Raw genomic sequence first — 24,008 nt, forward strand, 5'->3', positions numbered from 1 at the left:
TACAGGTTTTGATAACACAAAAATATTGGTGTTTTAATTGCAGAACATTTTCAGCCAAAGCTTCTATACAAAAATGACTCCATGATGTAAATGTGTTCAAAGCGTCATGGTTACATTACTGGTGATAATTTGGGTCTTGGTCACTATAGACATGCCTTAGTTATACATTGTGAAGTAAGAGGAGCTCTTAACTCATGTCAAAATGGAAACTGTTGAATTTTGACATTCTTAGGAAAAATATAAAAGGTTAAATTTCAAAATAAATAGTGTAATTTCTAACTTTCAAAATAGGTATATACAGCCCCTTAGTGTCTTCATTTCCTCATCTTTTAAATGTGGGAGACTGAAGAAGTACTCTCCAAGGTCTTTTCCAGCTCTATCATAATGTGATGGCAAGTCTTCCTTCATCTTCTGGGAACAGCAGCTCGAAAGGGAGAATTCAGATGCATCCTTATCTCTCAGCCACTGGAGGGCTCCCGACATCAGATCAGAACTTGGATTAAAAGTACTATGTGGTTTGTGGACATTATGTGTCTGATTTCTTAGCGTTCTTAATCAAATTAGAGCCCCTCATTGCATTGTTAGGGAGTTTTAGCGACTTTCTGATTTCGTTTCCCATCCTGTTCAATCTCTTTCTCTCTTCTTCTCCCTCCTTCCCTTCTCTCTCCCTCTTTCCTCTCTCTCTGGTTTTGGGGCTCACCAAGCACCTTTTTGAGTATGAGGACATTTAATTTTCAGCACAAGCAGGTAGAGGGGCAGACGGAGAGGGAGAAGCAGACTCCCCACTGAGCAGGGAACCCGACTCTGGGCTGGATCCCGGGACTCCAGATCAGGACCTGAGCCGGAGGCAGACGCTTAACGGACTGAGCCACCCAGGCGCCACTTACCCTCATTTTTATAGATGAAGAAACTGAGGCTCTGCGAGGTTAGACAACTTCCTGATGTCACTCATTAATTTTGGGATGGAAATTGAAGTCCAGGCTTTCTTGCCCCATGTTCAATATTCTTTTGAGTCTACCAGAATAAGTCCACACTTAATTCCAAATATGTTGTTTGCTAGAAGTAACTTACTACAGTACAATTACTCATGAATATATTTTCAAGAATCATAAGATTCCAGATTTATAGAATAAATCATAAGATAGAATCATAAGATTCCAGAGGTGGAAGGAATTAGCTGTTCTAATTCCTCATTAGCAAAAATGCTGATGTCTCTGAGCATATCTCTATCCTTCATTTCATCTTGTCTCTTGTGTTGGTCTCATTAGCTCAGGCTCCTCCACATAGCAGAGAATATGGCCACTGGGTTCCTATTTTTATAATTCTCAGGGGCTGAAAAAAACTAAGAAAGGACTTTGGCCTCCTGGAGCCACATGAAATCCAAACTCCTGAAAGAACTGTTTCCAGAGAAACAGAGGTAAAATGGTTTTGGAGCAGGCGCTGTTGGCCCAGGGTGGGTGCCTCAGGGAAGATCTGTGGGCGGCTCCTTTATTGGAGGCGAGTCGATGAATGCAGCCAAGAGCAAGTGTAGACAAGGCCCCGAGAATTTAATGATGTTAAGGATTGATCTTCAGAAGTATCCTATAAGACATATTTTGGTTATCAATATAACAAAAGCCAAGGAAAACTATGCAAAACTATGATTCCTGGCTTTTCTTGACATGCGTGATGTACCTCCTACCTGGGGCTCATCCCCTGCACTGAGGCATTTACCAGGACACACAGGGTTCAGAAGAACAGCTATCTGAAAGGTAACAAGCTCACAGAATATGATCTCATAGAGCTCTGGAAGCCAGGCGAGCCATTTTTTAGGATGCTGACTTAGGTAGACATTTAAATATCTTCTGTTAATGATACAGGTATAAATTATGGAACTTAAAGACACATTTTAGATGTTATACCATATTAAAATGCAAAGTAAAGAGCATTTCCTTAGGGAAGAATCTTTCATTGATGTCTCCAGATTCCCTGCTTTATGTTTCTGTGTCTTGCTGTTGCATTTGTTAGGATTCTGGGTTTGCAGTATCCAATATTGTCAGATGTGAAGCAGCCTAACTAAATAAACAGGAGCAACTTCCTTCCTTTTTCCATTTCCTTTCCATTTCTCTTGGCCTATTATTTATTTATTTATTTATTTATTTATTTATTTATTTATTTAAAGATTTATTTATTTATTTGAGAGAGAGAGTGCGAGCAGGAGAGGGGCATAGGGAGAGGGAGAGAATCCCAAGTAGACTCCCCGATGAGTGTGGAGCTGGGTGTGGGGCTCCATCCCACAACCCTGAGATCATGACCTGAGCCAAAATCAAGAGTCCAACACCCAACTGACTGAGCCTTTTTACATAAGGATTAGTTGAGGAGATGTGAGCCTATGGGATAAAGTGCTTTTATTTATAGGATGGTCAATAGAAGCATAAAAGCACATGGAAAATTATTTAAAAAGTACTGGTATAACTTAATTTGGGGTCAGGTGTTAAATATGAATTCCTCTACATTGTGCTGTGATCAAAAAAATGAGAACCTGAGAGATGAGATAAGTGCTCTGTCCTGGCTCTTGTCCTCTATACTTTTGGAGCTCAGCTTCTACATTTCTGCTTGCGGTTCCAAGTGTGGGTACTCTCATCCCCATTATCTTCTGTCCCAACTTGCTCAAAGATCAGCTCAGATTTTGTCTTTCAATCCCATCAGAATTCTGCAGATCTACATGTATTGTGCTTGTTATTTCTTTTTCTGTTCTTTTTTTTTTTTTTTTTCAAGTTTTAGTTCACTTTATTTTTCTTGTATAAAACTAGGTGGTAGCCACAGCTGGAGCCTGGGTCCTCTGCACAGAGACTCTGGTGTGGGTCTTCACAAGATGATCAGTGAATTCCTGATATGGAGACTTGGTGAACACTGTCTCCTTCCAGAGGTCAGGGGTGAGATAGCTGTAAGTCTTGGAGATGGCATCAAAAGTAGCCTTAGCGAAGTTCCCCAGCGTGGCAGTGCAGCCTCTGGCTGAAGTGTAGCAGTCGTCGATACCGGCCATCATCAGTAGCTTCTTGGGCACAGGGGCTGAAACAATGCCAGTGCCTCTGGGGGCGGGGATGAGACGCACCAGCACAGAGCCACAGCGGCCAGTCACCTTGCATGGGACAGTGTGAGGCTTGCCGATCTTGTTCCCCCAGTAGCCTCGCCTCACGGGGACGATGGAAAGCTTGGCTAGGATGATGGCCCCACGGATGGCAGTGGCGACCTCCTTGGAGCACTTGACACCCGGGCCGACATGTCCGTTGTAATCTCCGATGGCAACAAACGCCTTGAACCTGGTCCGCTGGCCAGCACGGGTCTGCTTTTGCACAGGCATGATTTTCAGAACCTCATCCTTGAGGGATGCTCCCAGAAAGAAATCAATGATCTCAGATTCCTTGATAGGCAGAGAGAAAAGATAGATCTCCTCTAGGGACTTGATCTTCATGTCCTTGACCAGGCGGCCCAGCTTGGTGACGGGGATCCACTCCTTGTCCTCGGCCTTGCCTCCACGAGCTCCGCGGCCTCGACCCCTGCCCCGACCACGGTAGCGACCGCGGCCCCGGATGCCGCTGCCGAAGCCTCCGCGGAAGCCGCCGCGGCCTCCCATTCCGGGGCACCCGGGCCCTCCGGGCCCTCCGGGCCCTCCCGCAGCACCGGCGTCATCCGCCATTTGGTGTTCTCTCGGAAAAAGTCTTTTTCTGTTCTTAATTGCCATTGCTCAAATTATGAAATGTGGGACATGCAAGAGGTGTCATTCTCCTTCCAATTTCTCTTCAAATGGCTTTGGATGAAGATGCCCTAGACCATGTTACATGATTCGATGCCATGCAGGGTTTGGTCCCTAGACCAGCAGCATCAGCATCACTTGGGAAATTGTTAGAAATGCACAATCTCAGGTCCTACTTCAGACCTTCCATATTGGAAGTTGGAGAAATATTGCTCGTCACTGTACTTTAACCCACTGTATTGAAAATGCTACTTAAATTAACTCTTCCATTAGACTAAATTTTAATTTAGGGAAAGAATCTGTATTATTTAGTTCACCATTGAATATCTGGGACCTAGCATAATTCCTGGCAGATAGTAGGTGCTCAGTAAATGTTTGTTAAACAATAAATGAATTGAATACCTGCTTGAGGAAGGGTTGTTTGCTTAACTGAGTTGTTAAGTGACCAGTGTGTTTAGAAGGACTCAGTGAAAGAGTAGGGCTAACAGTGGAGACAAATGAGTTGTGTAATTGATCTATTGTAATTTCCTAGAAAAGATTTTCTGCCCAGTTTACTATGATTAAGCAAGGGTAGACAATCTCCAACATGGGAAAAGGATTGGTCTGTTTGGCAGAGAAGGTGACTCTTGTTCTATTCTACTATATCCCCAAATGGTGGGATTCATGATCTGCGGCTGAAATTACTATACATTCTCTTTGGCAGTCTGAAACTTTGCTCTCTTTCAATTTAAAAAGGTCATCTTCTAGATAGGTCTATTGATTTGTCTGTCCTCTAATTTTATCTCTGAATTTCCTTTCCATCGCCCCCCACCTCTCCTTCTGCTCACTTTCCTTCTCTTTAGTACAGACTCTACCTTTTTTGCACCCTGGCTTATTCCATCACCTGTCAATCTGGTCTTCATTCTTCCATCCTCTTTCATTCAAGGATGCTTTCAAAACTTCAGGTCTGATCACGTTCTCCTTTGGTTAGAAACCTCAGGCAAGGTAGGATCTAATGTCCTTAGTGAGGCATTTGCGGTCCTTCATGGACAAGCCTGGATCACAAGCCTCCTTTCCCGCCTTTCTCCTTCCTACCCCATACGCTGGTTACTGCAGGCCACTTCTCATTCCCTGAACACCATTTGAATCTCCATGTCTCCATGCTTTTATTCATGCTGTTTATTGGTATGAATTGTCAGCCTACTTAATTCTTATATCATGTTCCAGTTCAAATTTTTAGTGAAGGCTCCTCTCCTCCTTCTCACACAGAACTGATGATTTCTTCTTCTATGTGCACATTGTATATATCTCTACAACGCAACGTATCACACTCTATGGTTTACTTGGCTTTCTCTTCCAATAGACCATGTTTTTCTTAAGGGCTGGGGCTGTATCTTATTCACAAGATAATATGTTGCAAAGCTTGACACATAGATGTTAATAATATATGTGTGTTGAATGAACTTTATCTCCAATTATTTAGTAGACTAAATTTCACACACACACACCCTTGCTGGATTTTAGTAATTTCTTCTGGTTATTTTTATTAAGAAGGGGCTCATATCACTGGAAATATGCTCATTTGCTGGAGTATATTCAGATCTACAACATTTTATAAGATTCAGAGAGGTGATTCTATCCCTTAGGGTGCTTGTGACTGAGCTAAGCCTGGCTGAGTACATAGTGGTCGTTAATGTCATGACTCTGCTCCCCTGTAGAGAGGCCAATGACAGGCTGCCCCAAGATGGACCTCATTGGCATATTGGTTTTAAATAAAAGTTACTTAAGAGACAGCCTGAGTAAGAAGGACACTTAGGCCCTTCTCTGTCCCCCTGAAAGCAGGAATTAAATCTCCCATGTGAAAGGTACCCCCCTGTACCAGGACATAAAGAGATGTTCTTATTACTAGAGATGGGAAGTTTAGAGCCAAGAAGACTGTATAAACAATACTTGTTACTTTTTTTTTTTTTTTAAAGATTTTATTTATTTGACAGAGAGACACAGTGAGAGAGGGAACACAAGCAGGGGGAGCGGGAGAGGGAGAAGCAGGCTCCCCGCGGAGCAGGGAGCCCGATGCGGGGCTCCATCCCGGGACCCTGGGATCACGACCTGAGCTGAAGGCAGACGCTTAACGACTGAGCCACCCAGGCGCCCCAATACTCGTTACTTTTTAATAATTTTCTACCCGAGTCCAGCTTCTGTTTAGAACTTCTTACTCATTGGAGGTGCCTGGCTGTCTCCTTTGGTAGGGCACGCTACTCTTGATCTTGGGGTTGTTGGTTCCAGCCCCATGTTGGTTGTAGGGATCACATTAAAAAAAAAAAAAAACCTTTTGAATTTCTTACTAATTGAAGCTCCCAAAGTTAAATTTTCTTTGTCTTGTCAATTCCTCAAAGATTTATTGTCTCATGTCTAAAAAGAATAAAAGCGTCCTGTCTTGGTCTTATTTTTAGGTCTCAATTTCATTATTGGGCCTGCATGCACCCAAAATAAAACTTTGGTTTTTTACCTCCTGTTAATCTGTCTCATGTAAATTTAATTCTTAGTCCAATTGGAAGACCTGGAAGGTGGAGGAAGAATATTTTCTTCCCTCACCCAAAGCCCTCAAAACACCTGTTGAGGCTGCAAGTGTAACTGGTTCACAAACCCTCTAAGGATGACTGTTAGTACTCGTCATGAAAGGAATATTGGGTCTCCCCCAAATTCTTATATCATAACCTTCCTCAGCACTCTGCAAACCAGAAGAGAGTCTTTACCAGAACCCAACCATGCTGGAATCTTGATCTCAGACTTTGAGCCTCCCAGAACTGTGAGAAATAAACTTCTGCTGTCTCTAAGCCAACTGGCCTATGGTATTTTCATTATAGCAGCTCAAACAGACTAAGAGAGTACTTCGGTCTCTCTGCCCACTGCCCCCTCACCCCGTCCTTTCTATCCTTTCCCACTCCCAAGGCTAAGAATTAAGGAAATCAAAATCAGTTGCTCCTTGGGCAAAGGTAAGTTACTTTATCCCGGGAACCAAAGCAGAAAACAACAACAACAACAACTTAAAAATAAAAAACAATCTCTGAGGAATAGAATTGAAATTCATGGAGTAAAAATTAAATGGAAGAATTTAGTTTCATGAAGGCAACTGAGACATATCAGAGTAATGAAAACTGTGTACGTTTCCACGTTAGAAATATCAATGGGAATGAAAAGACTTGAATCTTGTCCAATTGCCCTTATTGTCCAAATGGAGCCAGGGTGCTTGTTCCAGAATCTTACGGCTCAGAGACCTAGGAACTCTGTGTGTTCAGGATCCTTCCATTGGAAGAAAGAGAATAATGCCGGTTACCTTAAATAGTGGTGGTTGATTGCAGTGGTAACTCTTTGCAGTAAGAGAGAAAAGAGTCTCTGGAATATTCTCACAGCTAAACCTCAAGGACCTGGAGCAGAGTTCGGGAACTGGAAGATTGTCTGCGATTGTAAGTGGCAACTCTAAAGCACAGGCAACATTGTTAGTTTCTCAGCAGCAGGAATTAATTTAGCTTCATTCTTGTGCTTTGCCATGGATGCCAGTTGGCTGTTTTTTTTTGTTTGTTTGTTTGTTTGTTTGTTTTGGCCTCACTTTCTTGTCTTTCTAGTTCTGCTTCCACTGATAACAGTATGACTCTGTATTTTTTGTTCAAATCCTTGAGCGGTAAGAATGTCATTATTGGGGTGCCTGGGTGGCTCAGTTGGTCAAGTATCCGAATCTCAATTTCAGCTTGGGTTGTGATCTCAGGGTTGTGAGACTGAGCCCTACATTGGGCTCCATGCTGGGCATGGAGCCTGCTTAAGATTCTCTCTCTCTGCTCCTCCCTCTGCCAAAAAAGAATGTCATTATCGCAAGCAATCACCTTCTGTGTGGGGTGAGCTTTCACACTAGACCACCCCATAGCACACAGACAGCATATAGCAGCATGTAGACCTGCAGTTCTTTGGTCAGATGCCCAACTGCCCTAAATAATCAGCTGCAGATAGGGGAGCTCAGGACAGGCAGGGGGCTGCCCCATGGTGCCGTATAGTGAGTTATGCTTAAAGAAACACTTAGAGCTGCTTTTCTCAGTTGAAGCTGTGTCTTATGTAACACATTTAGAAGGAGTTTATGGGCAAGGCAGGCATTCTAAGGCAAGATCTCTCTAGTATAGACATATCTTGGAGGCTCTGATCATGATTCTTCTTAAGTATTACCAATGAAGTTGTTATCTTCATACCCTTCTATTCCAGTTTGTAGAATATCCAATAATTATACATGAAATGACATGGATACAGAGCACACCTGGCATTCATTTCTACTTATTTTAAAAAGATTTCATTATTTATTTGAGAGAGAGAGAGAACACAATTGGGGGAGGGGCAGAGGGAGAAGCAGGCTCCCACGGAGCAGGGAGCCCGACATGGGACTCAATCCCAGGACCCTGGGATCATGACCTGAGCTGAAGGCAGACGCTTAACCGACTGAGCCGCCCAGGCGTCCCTTGGCATTCATTTCTAACTGGACTCCTGTAACAGTTCTACCAATGACACCTGCCTGTATCAAACTTGCCTTTGCTTTCCTTATTAGAGATGAAGACATTTTTTTTTTTTATTTCTAGATGCAAGTATGTGTGATTAGAAAGGGCAGGTAGGCCTTAGTTTTTTGTTAGTGAGAAACAGATAAATAAGAAGTAATCAGGTAAAGTTGTCAGGTAACACTATTTACATTGTGGTCGTGCTTACTGTTCTTTATAAAATACTTCTTTGCCCATCCCCTCCAAAGTACCGGAATAGAGGATGACTGATAGTTTAGCATTTTTATGTAACTGCTTCATACCTCTGAATGCATATTTTATTAGCATCTTTCTTACTGATTTACACAGATACTTAAAAAAAAAAAGATTTTATTTATTTGGATGTGGGGCTGGAAGTGGGGCTAGTTCCCAGGATCCTGAGATCATGACCTTAGCGGAAGTCAGATGCTTCACTGACTGAGCCACCCAGGCGCCCCACACAGATACTTTTGTTATATCGCCAACTTGTTCTCCTTTGCCATCCAAATGCTAACACGGGCTTGATGGCTTAACTGAGTAATTCATTTATTCATTTCCCAATCCCTACCGAGTGCTTAACCATGAACCAGAAACACTTGGGGTCACTGGTCTGCTTATTATAAGACTACTTATAAATCTACATTTTCCTCAGAGATCTGTTTCCATCCTCATTCCTTTGGATGTCTTCGTAAATTAGCTTTTCTTAAATTATCCCTTGATGTACCAACTGCTTGATACCATGAAAACTGGAAACACATGCCCTTAAGACCTTATTTCTTGTACCCATGTTGTTTATACACTTTCTCTGAAGAAACATCTGTTCTCCTCCATTCTTCAGAGTTTTTGGTATCACCCTCTTTTTCCTTAAGGTTCAGATGTGCGAAATGCTCTCCTCTGTCTTTTTCTCTCCCACCCCCTTAAGCAAAGGCAATGTTTATAACTCCCTCTGAAATGCTGCTTTATCAAAATAGAATATAAATATAATCAGCTTTCTACAAATCTGCTCTTAAGATTTGGGTCTCGTAGTGGTTTTCCACCTGAATTATCTGCTCTCTTCCTCCCCTCCCTTCTTTTCTTTCCTTACAGAGATCCCAGTGCCTAGTACAATGCCAAACTCATGGCAGGTGCTCACTTGATGTTTGTGGACCTCAAACCACCATTAACATTATCTCCCCAACTTTGCTCTTTTCATTGCTGTGTTCTTGCTTTCTTCATATAATTGCTCTTATACACTTTTTCTTTTTCAGTGAAAAACCTTTGTAATCTACTCAAACTCATAGCAGATGGTTAATGTTCTTTTTTATTGCCTAAAACTCTGTTGATTTTATCTCCAAACTCCTCCTGTTGCTGTTTCTTTTGTATCATCATTGTCCTGATGCCCCCTTTCCTTAAAAAAAAAATTAAATATTTGACAACTCCGTATGAAGATGTTCCCTTCTTAACCACAACATAGTTCCGCTTTTAAATTTCTTGAGGCCTGTAATCAATGTGTTCGTTTCAATTAAATTCAACAGACGTGTAAGTTATATAAATTGAACTCCACCATGCACCACCCTCTGTGTTAGGTGCTAGGAGCTTCCAAGGAGCTGACAGATTACTTTTCTGAAACAATTTTCTTCTCCTAGTGACTCTCTTCTATTCTGAAGGAAACAATTTCAAACCATTTTCGTGGCAAGGCTGAAACCTGCTGTGTATTCTCCAAGGTGGGGTTTATGGGGAGAGAGGAGGGCGCTGGGATAATTTAGGGGTCCCAGGAATATCCAATGTCATCCTTCCTACCTTTGGAAATATCTTCTCCTTCTAGTGAGAGGTGCCTGAGATTCTCTTTCAATTCTACTCTGAAGTGACGTAGGTGAGACTATGTTTAGCCTCTGAAAAACTTTCCATCAAATAAGGATCTGAGTCAATCCTCAAGCCTCAATACCTCCTCGCTAATAGACATTGTATTGTGTCATTTTTCTCAATGATCTCTGCCAATGTCATGGGAGACTCTCTAACCAATGTGTTGTCTATATTTGTTGGCCTGACCCTCATTTTGATATTGGACAGATTCAAATTGGCCTTGAACCTCTGCAAACCTCCATGGCTTGCAATAAAAGTTCATAGCAGCACTTTTGCAATGCTTAGTCTTCTAAATTCTCAAATAATCCCTAGCCAACACCTGAATTAACATTAGGCTTCTGAGCATCCCATGTCGATGCTGGTACTCCTGAGTTTCTTAGCAGGTAGTGATATTCGTATTTTGGGTGTGGTAATTCTTTTTTGAGTGGGACTGTTTTTCTTTTCTTTTCTTTTCTTTTTTTTCCAAATGCAGGATTTAGCCTCCGTGCCTCGTACTACAAAATACCATTAGTGTTCTCTATTGCGATAACTAAACATGCCCGTACACACTCCCAAACACCTTTTAGAACTACTGTGTGTAGTGCTCAGACAGTTTCCCATCTCACTAATCACTTTTCCTTGTTTCCTGCTGATTATAGTCAATAATTTAGGCACGTTGCTTTTTCACGTGTTGCATATGGTTGTCCTTGAAAACCGAGCAAGATTTGATCCCATTCTTATATGCGATGCTTGTTGTTTTCTCAGCACTTTTAATTTAAAAAATTGCCTTTGCTTGTTTTTCCTTTGTAATCATATGCTCCTTTTCACTAATTTTTCTGATGCTCTTACAGCATTCACAAACACTGTACATATGGAGTTAGAAGTTGTTGTGTATAGAAGACCTTAAAAATCAAGGAAACACAGCAAACACACAGTAGACTGAGACCAGTGTGATGCTGGATGTCTTGTGCTGGTAGCCAGAACAGTTGCTAAACCTCACTCTGGAACTTCCCTTATACATATCTATCAGAGTTTGCAAACTGAAATTCATATGTATAGGAGGCTATACAGTTATCCAAAGCGGATAGTGGTAGCAATGCTCATAGGGGTTCTTATTGCTACCAGTTATAACCAAACACCTACCAGGTCTCCAAGGGAGTGACTTATACCCAAGAATTCTTTTACCAGGTACACAAATCAAGAAGTCCTAATTTATTCGTTAATGGGGGTGTTTGAAATGTCACCCCTGGGGTTTACTTTTAATCCTCTAATGTTTACACTAGAAAAACTAACCATATTAGAAGGAACCGTTACTCAAGTTTTAATTAAAAGCAGCAATGGCGGTCAATACCAGCTAGCACTACTGGTTAAATGAGTAAACCAAACAACAGATTTTTTTTTTCCCCAATGGGTTTGATTTATATTAGGAAATAGATACAGATTCTTCTTTGCTAAGGGCAAAGGTGGGTGTGAGAGAGTTGCATTTAATTAGGACTTATCTAGTAAATTGTAAATGCGTTAGTAAAACTGAGTAAGTGAAAATTACGCATGCATCTGTTTTTTGTTTTTTATTTAATTAGACTCTTAACATTTTAAAATGTTTAAAATTGCCAAGAATTTTCAATGATGACATGTGGAAGATAATGGGAAAGCAAGTGAGTTGCTCATATAATTTCTAGATATTAGAGATATAATCATGATAAATACTGGATTTTCAGCATACGCACAATCTTAGTCTAGTCACCCATATTTTAAACCTCAACGTCATCATACATAGATCACCGGAGCTGGGTAGCCAATTAACTTGCCTGAAATACAGGAGCTGTACATACAGAAACCAATAACCCTTTGAGGTGGACTGTTCATTGTTCCCTTGTATTCATTCTCTCTTTCTTCCTTTTATTATAATGTCCTCAATTTTAGCAAGGCATGTGGCTGCCCAACTAGAGATTTACTCTCTTATTCTCTTTTACAATTTGGTGTGGCCATGTGACCAATTATTGCCAATGGAGTGAAAGCAGAAGTTATGTGACCCACATAACTTCCTTAAAAGGAAACCACTCTCTACTTCTCTCTCTTACTTCCTATGGACCGGAATGTGGATGTAATGGTTCGTCAGCTTTGGCCATGCAGATGAGAACAAGCCCTGGGAGGAAGGAAGAACATCTTGTCCTGGATAATGTTGTGGAGCAGAGTCTCCTACTTACTCTGGGCAGCCCTCCTACCTCTTTACTGTCATGTGAGGGAGAAAGAAACTATATTGTTTGAACTACTATATTTGGAGGACCCCTGCTTTGAGAGCAGCTTAGCCTGAATCCTACTGAATAAAGTATATTGATTTATATTCAACAGGCAATCCTTTTTTTTTTTTTTAAGCAGTTTTTGGAACAAGATTGGGAAGTAGTAACATAAGTTTTGGGGAGAAAGAAAGTCAGTATTTCACCATGGTATTTTAGAAGTTTGGTTTTCTCACTGGAAGGAGATGGCACATTGACATTTTCTTTTCCAGGGACATAATTCCATTCACATTAACAGACATTTATTGAGTGCCTACTTTATGCAAAACACTGTAGGAGTCCCTAGGGATACAGAGATGAAACAGACACGGTTCCTGCCCTCAAGGAGCTCACAATCTCTTGGGGCAGACAGCAGAAATACACAAACAGATGCATTATAAGATAGGATGCATATACTAATAGTGATAGAAATGAGGTTCTATGGGAGCATAGAGCTGGGAGAGAGGACTTTCATAGTGATAGAGAAGGAAGAAGGATCTTGGAAAGACTTTACAGAAGAAATTGCATTTGTGCTGCAAGATTGCATGAAGAATTGGTAGAAGAAGAATGGAAAGCCATGGAGTCAGTGGAATCTGAAGCAGTGGGATCAACTGTTAGGGGAGCTCAGAAAACCCCCAAAATATCCAGACTTTCTGGAGTATGAGGTGGGTGAGAAGAAGTGGTGAGACACAATTCTGGAAAGGTAGTTTAAAGTCACAGAGTGAAGGAGCTTTGAATATTATACTAAGGAATCTTAATTTATTTTAAACTGTTGGGGAAATAGTAGAGGATTATGAGTATTATAATTAAAAACTAGTGGTGTGCTTGAGGATAGTGATTCTCAAACCAGAATCTCCTAGAGGGCTTGTTAAAACAGAAGTTTGACTCTCCGAATTTGTGATTCGGTACGTCTTCAGTGGGGCCCTAGACATTACATTTTTCACAACTTCCCAGGTGATGCTAATGCTGCTGGTCCGGAGCTGCCACTCTGAAAACCACTGTTCTAGAAGATATATCTGATAGGTGTGCAGGTATGTGGGGGCAGAGTTGCAGGTGAAGGACTCCAGAGGTAAGTGGATCAGATGAGAAGATTTGGAATAAGTGAGGGGACCAACTTATTGGAGAAGAAAGGGGCATATTCAAATATTTCTGTAGAGGTAAATGGATAAGACTTTAAGACTATCTGAATGTGAGAGATAAGCCACTGAGAGGATCACATTTATCTAATAGGAATGATAAAAAGCATGGTAATCCTGTTATCTGAGACTGGGAGGGTGGAAGGAGGAGAAGGTTTGAGTGTGGAGAAATGATCATGAGTTCAGTTTGGAAAAGCTGTGTTTGAGGAACCAACAGGCTATTCACAGGGAGATGTTCACTGGATATAATTCACGGGTCTGGAGTTTGAGAAAGACAGAGATCAGAACTAAAGACACAAACTGAAAAGCCACAGGCATGTGATGGGATGGGATGGAGTATGGAGATACAGGAGGTAAGAGCCGAGGACAATGCCCCAGGAGGAAGAAAAGGAGACAAAGAATGAGGAGGTGATTGGAGAACCAGGGGAGTAATGTATTTTGGAAGTCACAGGCTTAAACAAGAAAGGGAGGCTTAGCTATTTTAACTGATGAGAGATTGGGAAGTAGATAAGGACAGAGGGAAGGCCATTATATTTGCCTACTGGCTAGTCACCAAAAACTTTGGGAGATCTGTTTCAGGAGAGCTAGGAGGGGTACACTCAGATGGCACAGGATAGGAAAGTCAGCAGAAGGTGAGAGGTGAGCAGAATGAAGGATTGATGAGTGGAGACACTCAGGTGGGAGAGCCAGGAGAGACATGAAGCAGGCTCTTGCGTGGGAAGTAGATTTAAGGCTACAACATGGAGGAGAGGGAGCAAATTCGTGTCTTCTCAGTGAGCAAAGAAGAGAAATGACCTGTGGAGAGTGAAGAGATGGGGAGGAGCTGTGGATGAGACGAGCAGAAGAGGTGTAAAATAGTCACTGACTCAAGAGCATACATGAATTTACAAACTTTCATTCCCTTCTGTCATCACTCTTTTTTTTTTTTTTAAGATTTTGTTTATTTATTCGTCAGAGAGAGAGAGCATGCACAAGCAGGGGGAGCAGCAGGCAGGGGGAGAAGCAGACTCCCCACCGAGCAAGGAGCCCGATGTGGGACTCGATCCAGGACCCTGGGATCATGACCTGAGCTGAAGGCAGACGCTTAACCGACTGAGCCACCCAGGTGTCCCTGTCATCACTCTTGACTTAGTGGTAAGCTCCTCCATGTGACTAGAGCAGTCACCCCAGGTCAGGCGAGGTGCTGTGGCCTCAGGTCAGGTCCCATCTGCAGCCTCTTGGCCCCAAGATGCAGTCTGGCATGGAAGCCACTGAGATCCCAGGGGACACAATTTCATACTCATTTCCTCGATGGGTGACCTTTGCAGTAAACATAGATTTTCGACTTTTAATGGTTTTTCCAAGTGCACAACTGGTAACTTAATAAGTAACATTCTCCAACAAAGTTCTTCAGATAACATATTCCTTCATTTGATCACTCTACCCTGTTAAGCTGCTTGTACTCCCACCTGAATCCTGCTAGAGTGAGGGAGTGTGTGCAAGGCTCAGTGGGACACTTCTCAGAATGGGAAGATGTCCAGTGTGCCTGTCAGGTAATACAGCAACACATGGACCAAAGGAGATTTAGATTATCTTGAATTTGTTTATGTTTCATATTCATAGTCAAAGACCTAGGAAAGTGCTGGAGTATTCATTCCGGGTTCTTTAGAGAATGAAGAAGCATATTTATCATGAATGATAAAGGACATGTCAGCTGTACTATTTGTGCCTAAAAGGAGTGGGCTATGTTGTCACAGTAAATGATTTTAGCTCAGGTCTGCAAGCGGATGACAGTGTACCACTTTTTTTTTTTATTAATGCTTTATGTAGTCATGCAATTCCCACTAAAATTTGCACGCATATGGAGCCATGACCTCAGATTTAATGCCACACGAGGGCAAGTTATCAGGTATTTGATTCATAAGTAATAAGAACTTCTGCAAATGAAGATTTATTTTGGCATTCTTTAATTGCAGGATTAACTGAAATGGCTAAAAAAAAGTAGTTACTATTTTGCCTTATTATTACATCTATGAAATTTCTGTCTTTGTTGGATGTTTATTTGAAATCATGTACCACAAATAAAACCGGAGGTAGAAAACGGCACACCAGATAACAAACCTCAAACCAAACGGAACAAATGAACAAACAAAAAGACCACACTACCTTACAAACTTTTCTGAACCAACTATGTTCAAGAATTATTAAGTTGAACCCCTTTCCTCTGTCCGCTCACAAGGCTGGTAAAAACAATGCCTTTTGGCTTTTTGCAATCTAAGTATGTTCTCGGCACTTAATTAGCTTTTTAAAAGCCAGCTTAAAGTCTTCATTAAAACTCGTGTAGAGCAGAGGGTTGATCAGAGAATTAACATAACCAAGCCACGTCAAAAAATCAGCCACTTCAGAGGACACCGTGTAGATGCTCAGACCAACAATTAACTCTTTGATGAAAAATGGCAGCCACGACAAAATGAATGCCCCCAAAATCAGTCCTAGGATGCGTGCTGCCTTACGTTCCCTGGTACTAGAGATCTGCTGACGTTCTCCTGGGTGATCTAGATCATTATCGAAGGAAGGGATCCTGATAGAGGAGTGGATCTTTTCAAACTCTGTGGTAGGGTCTGAGGTGGAGAAATCAGACACACAGAAAGTTTGTGTAAGTTTACAACTCGCAAAAGAATTTTGGCTATCCGTGCTTCTGTTGCTCAAGTGCCGGCTAGATCCTCTTTTCTGATAAAGGCTCTTGGCTGCATGGTAAATCCGGTAATACAGAATAAGTATCAAAGTCAAGGGGATATAAAATGCCCCAAGTGTGGAGTAAATGGTGTAGATGACATGGTCATGCTGGATAGTGCACTGACTAGGAGGTGGGCTGAGTTGGCGGTGGCTCCTCCAGAACAGAGGGGGCATGGAGATGAAGATGGAGATGGTCCAGACAGTGAGGATCATCAGCCCAGCCCTTTTGGCAGTCCTCTTCCTGGCATATTCAATAGCGTTGGTGATGGCCCAGTACCTGTCTAGGGCAATCACACAGAGATGGAGGATGGAGCAGGTGCAGCAGGTCATGTCCACACTCAGCCACACCTCGCAGATAAAGTACCCTAGTTTCCAGCTGTCCATGACAATATACATGATGCTCAGTGGCATGACGAGCACTGCCACCAGGAGATCTGTCACAGCCAGGGAACAGATCAGGTAGTTGGCAGGCTGGTGGAGCTTCTTGGTGGTACAGATGGCCATGATCACGGCCAAGTTCAGCAACATGGTCAGGGTGGTGATGATCACCAGAGTCATGGAAATGAGCATCTTCTCAGTGATGGTCTTGGGTCTTGCAGCCACACTGGCTTCTGTGGTACAGTTAGTGATATTCATGTTTTCCCTGTTTCAGTCTACACTGTGGAAAAGCTGCTGGTTATTTTCCCTCAGCAGGAAATTTACTTAGACTTCAATGCCTCTCATTTATAAGAAGACTGTAGTTTCTTCAGCTATGTAGTTTCTTATGTTCCATTTTGTATGGGTAAAAGGAAGCACCAGAGCTTTTCTTCTGAGGGTTCCTGGAAGATAGTATGCTACTGGTTAATGAATGAAAAGTCATATTTTTCCCCCTAGAAAATGTTATGGTATTTCAGTACTCAGAAATTCTTTACACAGTTTTGATATAATTTTCTTTTTTATCTCTGGGTACAAAGTTCACTTTTACATGATTCTTCAAAAGATAGTTTTTAAAAATTGATATATAGTTGACACAATGTTACATTAATTTCAGGTATACAACATAGTGACTCACAAGTCTAATCCTTATGCTGTGCTAACTACACCTGTAGCTACCAAAAAGATACTTTTTAAAAAGTTAAGTTCCCCAACTCTTCCTCATGGAAATATTACCAACTTTAAAGTCTATCTTGCCACCTGAATTATTTTCTTATTTATATTTATTAATATATATATACATTTACACATAAATTATTTTTTATTTTGAAACACATATTCACCCTGTATCATACCTTAGAAATTCTGGGACATTAAAGAAAAATATTATATTGTTTATAATAAGCAGACTTCAAAGCAGTTTTTAAAGTTTCATAAGCAAGTGCTCAACTCCAAAGATATTTTAGTGTCACAATGAAATTGTGTGATTTTGTCTAATTATTTCTGACATTTTATATATCCCACTGTGCATTTCTTTGGAGAAAAGAGAGGAAAAAAAAGCATATAACATGACTTTGATGTTTATGGCAAATTGTTCTCAGAGTAATGCAGTAAATTGACTGTGAAACAGCATCATCACCAAGCTCAAAGAACTCCACATTAAAAAAAAAATGTGTTTAGTTTTGGTTAACATTTGTATTCTTTCAATTTCTATCTATCTTTATCTATCATCTATCTATCTATCATCTATCATCTATCTGTCTTTCTATCTACCTATTTACCTACCATCTATGATCTGTCTGTCTTCTGGATAGCTGTGATTAAACTGGGCAATCAGTGAGATAGTGACATTTATTGAATGCATAGTGGTAAGGAATTAAAAAAAAAAGATACGACAGTCCCCCTTACCTGTAGTTTCGTTTTCTGCACTTTCAGTTACCATGGTCTGCAAGCCAATGATCCTCTTTCTGATGAATCCTCAGAAGGTCAATAGTAGCCTAACACTACGTCACAAGACCTGCATCATTCACCTCACTTCATCTCATCACATAAACATTTTATCATCTTACATCATCACAAGAAAGTGAGTACAGCACAATGAGATATTTTGAGAGACCCCATTCACCTAATGTTTATTATAGTATACAGTTTTTTTTTAAAGATATTTATTTATTTGGGAGAGAGAAAGCAAGAGACTGAGCACGAGTGGGGGGGAGGGGCAGAGGGAGAGGCAGAAGCCGACTCCCTTGCTGAGCGGGCAGCCTGACTCTGGGCTCCATCCCAGGACCCTGGGATCATGACCTGAGTGGAAGGCAGATGCTTAACCGACTGAGCCACCCAGATGCCCCTATAGTATACTGTTATAATTGTTCTATTTTTTAATTAGTTTTTAAAAATCTTTTATTGTACCTAACTGATAAACTTTATCATAGGTTTGTAAGTATAGGAAAAAACATAGTACATATAGGGTTCGGTACTATCTGTGGTTTCAGGTATTCAGTCTTGGAATGCATCTCCTGTGGATAAGGGGGGGTACTACTGTAAACTCAAATATGAATATGTATTCATGAAAACAAGACAATCAAAATCCACATAGGAATATTCACAACCAATGGCTGCTGATCAGAACATTGATCAAATCCTCTGATTCATCTCTGTTGGATTAGGTCCAGGAAAACTTCAAAGACAACTGGCATTTTGGCAGTTATAAGAAGGGACAGAGATTGATGTGGATTAGGTTTAACAGACATTCTTTAATGAGGGCAGCAGCAAGTGAGGCATGTATGAAATGGAGAATGGAGTGGGTGAGAGTCTTTGGGTGGACTGGGGACTGGAAGTCAGGGGGCAGGAATAAAAATCTCCAGCCAGTGTGAGATCTCTCTAGCTCTGGATGTAATTTCTTCTGCCCATTGGGCAAACATCAAGAAGACTGGGAGATGGTTACCATTTATTCTTTAGATACAGAAAGTAAAAGAAAATAATTTCACTAAAGACAAAAAAATGGGTTTTTTAAATTTTAAATTGTTTTTAAAACAGTCTTTATCTTTCTGCAGTGAAATGAGAGTCATTTTGCCTCTCTGTTTTCATTGTGCTTTTATCGCATTTCTGTAGATGTACCCTCTTGAAATTCCTGTTTCCCTACTTCTTCTAGGGGACTTACTCCACCAACAATACACTCTTTCTTGTAAATTAAATGTTTCTTCTCCCCTGGTTATTTTTGCTTCTTTTATAGTCAATTTAAACTTGCATTTATATCTGAGACAGGCTGTAACATTGAAAGTGTATGGGCTTTGGAATTAGAGACCTAGGTAGAACCTGAGCCATCTATCAGCTTGGGGCAACCTCTCTACATTTCTCCCTGTGGCCAACATGTTTATTTCTCTATTTGGACCCCTTTCTCCTTAATTACATGAAATAAAGTTTTTTTTTTCCCTACAAACATTAATCCTAAGTTATGTTTTTCTTGGGTTCTTGAGGTTTGTTGGAAGAGTAGTTCTTTTTTTTTTTCTTTTTTTTAAAAAGTAGGCTCCATGCCCAGTGTGGAGTCCAATGTGGAGCCCAATGTGGGACTGGAACTCACAGATCAAGACCTGAGCTGAGATCAAGAATCAGATGCTTAACCAGCTGAGCTACCTAGGCACCCGAGAAGAGTAGTTCTTAATAAAAAAGCTTTTCCACTCTGATTGGAAGATTGAGAATATAGAGAGTAGCATGGATAAGAGACAGAAAACTTTAGAAGTTTTAGTTTGATAATAGAGGAAATTAGGAAATGTTATTTTAAAAACATGAAGTAAAAAAATGAAATAATTCAGCTTCATCAAGCTTTTAAAAGCTGCTCTATTTTGGAGCTCTGATACATCCTAATTCTCATTTCTCTGGTGACACTATTTTCTTCCTTATTTTGTCCCTATTTATTTTTCACCCCCTCCCCCCACAACTAACTATATATTTCTGGAGGATGGGATGCATGTCTGATTCATCTTTTTAACTGCCTCTAGCTAAATTAGCAAAAACATTACTGGTTGGGGCTACATTGTCAGCTCTTTAATGTGTCTTCCTGGTTTATTTTGTGCCCAAGCCTTTCAGAATAGGAGTTAAGTTTTGTATCCCTGTGTTGTCAGTCACTCCAAATTCCTGCACACATCCAGCTTGCCATCTTTGATCTTTTTTCACTTAAAAATATATATTGAAGTGTGTTTCATAACAGCACATGGAACATAATCTTTTGAATAGCTGGGTGAGATGACCTGGGGAGCAATTATAGATTGAACAAGTCTGAGAACTGGGTCCTGGAGGTCTTCACTAATCAAAGATCAGGAAGAAAAGGAGGAAGAAGTAAGGCAGAGAAAAACAGCTATTCAGGTGGAGAATGATGAGAGATAATTCCATCCCAAGACCAGGTGAAGAAGTGTATGAAGTAAGAGTGATCAGCTGTGTAAGTGCTGCTGACAGGCAGTGGGCTATGAAGACTTGACTGTTGGGCTGAGTAATGTGGATGACACCAATGACCTTCACAAGACCTGTTTGGTGCCATGGTGGAGATCGAAGGCTGAATGTGGTGGTTTCAAGAAAGAATGAGAAGAAAGGAAATAGAGGCACTGAATAAGAACAAGTATTTCAAGAGTTTGGGTGAAGAGGGGAGCAGAGAAATAAGGTAGCTGTGAAGGGAGATGTGGGATCAAGGTTTTTTTTTTTTGAAATACTATTTTATTTTATTATTATTATTTTTTTAATTTTTTTATTGTTATGTTAATCACCATATATTACATAATTTGTTTTGGTGTACTGTTCCATGATTCATTGTTTGTTCATAACACCCAGTGCTCCATGCAGAACGTGCCCTCCTCAATACCCATCACCAGGCTAACCCATCCCCCCACCCTCCTCCCCTCCAGAAACCTCAGTTTGTTTTTCAGAGTCCATCGTCTCTCCTGGTTCGTCTCCCCCTCTGACTTACTCCCCTTCATTCTTCCCCTCCTGCTATCTTCTTCTTCTTCTTTTTCTTAACATATATTGCATTATTTGTTTCAGAGGTACAGATCTGCGATTCAACAGTCTTGCACAATTCACAGCGCTCACCGTAGTGCATACCCTCCCCAATGTCTATCACCCAGCCACCCCATCCCTCCCACCCCCCACCACTCCAGCAACCCTCAGTTTGTTTCCTGAGATTAAGAATTCCTCATATCACTGAGGTCATATGATACATGTCTTTCTCTGATTGACTTATTTCACTCAGCATAACACCCTCCAGTTCCATCCACATCGTTGCAAATGGCAAGATCTCATTCCTTTTGATGGCTGCATAATATTCCATTGTGTATATATACCACCTCTTCTTTATCCATTCATCTGTCGATGGACATCTTGGCTCTTTCCACAGTTTGGCTATTGTGGACATTGCTGCTATAAACATTGGGGTGCATGTACCCCTTCGGATCCCTACATTTGTATCTTTTGTGGTAAATACCCAGTAGTGCAATTGTTTTCTTTTTAAGATGAGAGACTGTCTTTTTAAACTGGACTATTTGCAGTTTTCTTCACTGCTACACTCCGTATCCTTTATATTGGCACCCAGAGCATTTCTGGAGTGAGTGAAATGTAAAAGAGGAAGCAGGAAAGCCATAATGGAAGAGGCTGAGAGTCCGTGGGGTCAGGGGGCACCAGGGAAGTAGAATTCTTTGAGCAATTTAAAGGATTACACTGGCGACTGTGAAGGGGACAAAGATGTAGCCATACTCAGGAAATGATCCACCTCCAATTGTCTTGGGTTCCTTTATCTTCTTAAGAAAATAATGCATGGTTTTATAATCACTACCAACTCCTTAGGAGGTAGTATGATTTCTAATTAGAACAGTGCTGGTTAAGTAGCACCTGAAAATTTAAGTCTCTTTAGCCTTTTGCATAGTACGGGAGGAAGAACTGTAACACTTAACTCAAAACACGCTTTGCAGAACCAGTCCAAAAACCAATATCAATATACCAGATGTTCATTAGTCCATCGGAATGGAAAATTAACTGCAATAATCATAGCCTAAAAACGGACACTATCCTATCAGGAGTTAATGCAGGCACTTCGGGGGTTTGTAGCTTTTAGTTTCTGCTCTGATTATGACATGGAAAATACCAGTGCAGTCCAAAGCCATATTTAAATGGTTTTTCATTGAAATCACAAATAGGAGAGAATCACTATAAACCAAATGGGTCAATGAATGCTGCTCTCATTTACTGAGATGCTTCAGAGCCTCTGATTTATACTACCCCAGTGACAGAACAGCAGGGACAAGCGGTCATGAGCACACTCATTTTTAATTTCACCATCTTATCTAGTCTTTTATTGGTTTTCAATAACTATTGATAATTTATCATAAATATCCTTTCATCTCTTCTTTGATCATTTTCATTTTGCCCAAATTTCTTCAAATAATTTAAAAAATCTTTAATATAGGATCTAAGAAATAAAACAAAAACACAGTCATAAATCTCATAAATATAGAGAACTGGTGGTTGTCAGAGGGAAGAGTGGGAGGATGGATGAAATAGGTGAAGGGGGATTAAGACGTACAAACTTCTAGTAATAATATAAACAAGTCATGGGGATGTGAAGTGTAGCTGGGAATATAGTGAATAATACTGTAATAACTATGTATGGTGATATATGGGAACTAGACCTACTGTGGTAATCACTTCTTAATGCATATAAATGTGGAATCACTATGTTGTACACCTGAAACTAATATAATACTGTATGTCAACTATACTTCAGTAAAAAAAGAAAGATGAGGCGGAGCAAGATGGCGGAGGAGTAGGAGACCTGGATTTCATCTGGTCTCAGGAATTCAGCTGAATAGGGATCAAACCATCTGAACACCTACGACCTCAACAGGAGATCGAAGAAGAGAGTAGCAACAACTCTCTGAACAGAGAAGCGACCACTTACTGGAAGGTAGGACATGCGGAGAAGTGAATCCGAGGCGATATTCAGGAGGATAGACGGCGGGGGAGGGGGCCTCCGTCGGCCGCTTCTGGCAAGTGCTAGAGCCGCGGAGCACAAAATCGGAACTTTTAGAAGTCGGCTCCGCTGAGGGACGTCGCTCCAGTGGCTAAGCGGGGGGTGGAACCCTCACGGGACAGTGTGGTCTCAGGACCTTCGGGGTCACAGAGCGACCGGGGGTGCCTGAGTGCGGCAGAGCTCCCATGTATCGGAATGGGGAAGCCGGCTGCAGAGACGGAGCCGAGGCGCGGGCTCTCAGCTCGGGGTTGCCATAAACCATGGTCCGCGGCCCAGTTGGGCCACTGCTCCTCCAGCAGGGACCCAACAAGCGGCAGATCCGGGGAGACTCCCCTTCCTCCCCCGGGAGGAGTGGTGTGGGAGCACACCACAGGGATCTCCTGGGTTTGGAGACTCCACACCCGGTCAGGTGCCAGAGATAGAAACGCTTGGTCACAGGCCGGGTGAGCACGGAGTGCGGCCGGAGACCGGGGAGATGGGAGTGACTGCTTTTCTCTGGGGACGAACTGAGGAGTGGGGCCCCGAGTTCTTGGCTCCTCCAGGGTGGAAATTGGGAGGCCACCATTTTCACTCTCCTCCTCCAAAGCTGTACCGAAAGCTTGCAGGGAACAAGGGCTCCCGAGGGCAAACGGGAGCAGATTACTTAGCCCAGACCCGACAAGAGCGGGGCAATTCTGCCTCTGGCAAAGACATTTGGGAACCATGGCAACGGGCCCCTCCCCCAGAAGATCAGCAAGAATAGCCCTCCAAGACCAAGTTTACCAATCAATGAGAACGGCAGAACTCCATCACTAGGGGAATACAGCACATAGAATTCATGGCTTTTTTCTCCATGATTCTTTAGTCTTTCTAAGTTAATTTATTATT

At 41.5% G+C, this 24,008-nt stretch overlaps 2 protein-coding genes across 2 annotated transcripts; both read right to left on the minus strand.

Moving 5' to 3' along the window:
• Positions 1 to 2,759: 2,759 nt before the first annotated feature.
• On the minus strand, positions 2,760 to 3,679 carry LOC113927024 (40S ribosomal protein S2-like). Its single transcript, XM_035728557.1, has one exon. The coding sequence runs from the start codon at positions 3,677 to 3,679 to the stop codon at positions 2,789 to 2,791; it is 891 nt and encodes a 296-aa protein (XP_035584450.1). The 3' UTR covers positions 2,760 to 2,788.
• Positions 3,680 to 15,494: 11,815 nt separating this feature from the next.
• HTR1E (5-hydroxytryptamine receptor 1E) lies at positions 15,495 to 16,852 on the minus strand. The gene has a single exon (XM_027603492.2). The coding sequence runs from the start codon at positions 16,850 to 16,852 to the stop codon at positions 15,755 to 15,757; it is 1,098 nt and encodes a 365-aa protein (XP_027459293.1). The 3' UTR covers positions 15,495 to 15,754.
• Positions 16,853 to 24,008: the final 7,156 nt, after the last annotated feature.

Source organism: Zalophus californianus, chromosome 7, assembly GCF_009762305.2.
Source record: "Zalophus californianus isolate mZalCal1 chromosome 7, mZalCal1.pri.v2, whole genome shotgun sequence".
NCBI lineage: Eukaryota > Metazoa > Chordata > Mammalia > Carnivora > Otariidae > Zalophus > Zalophus californianus.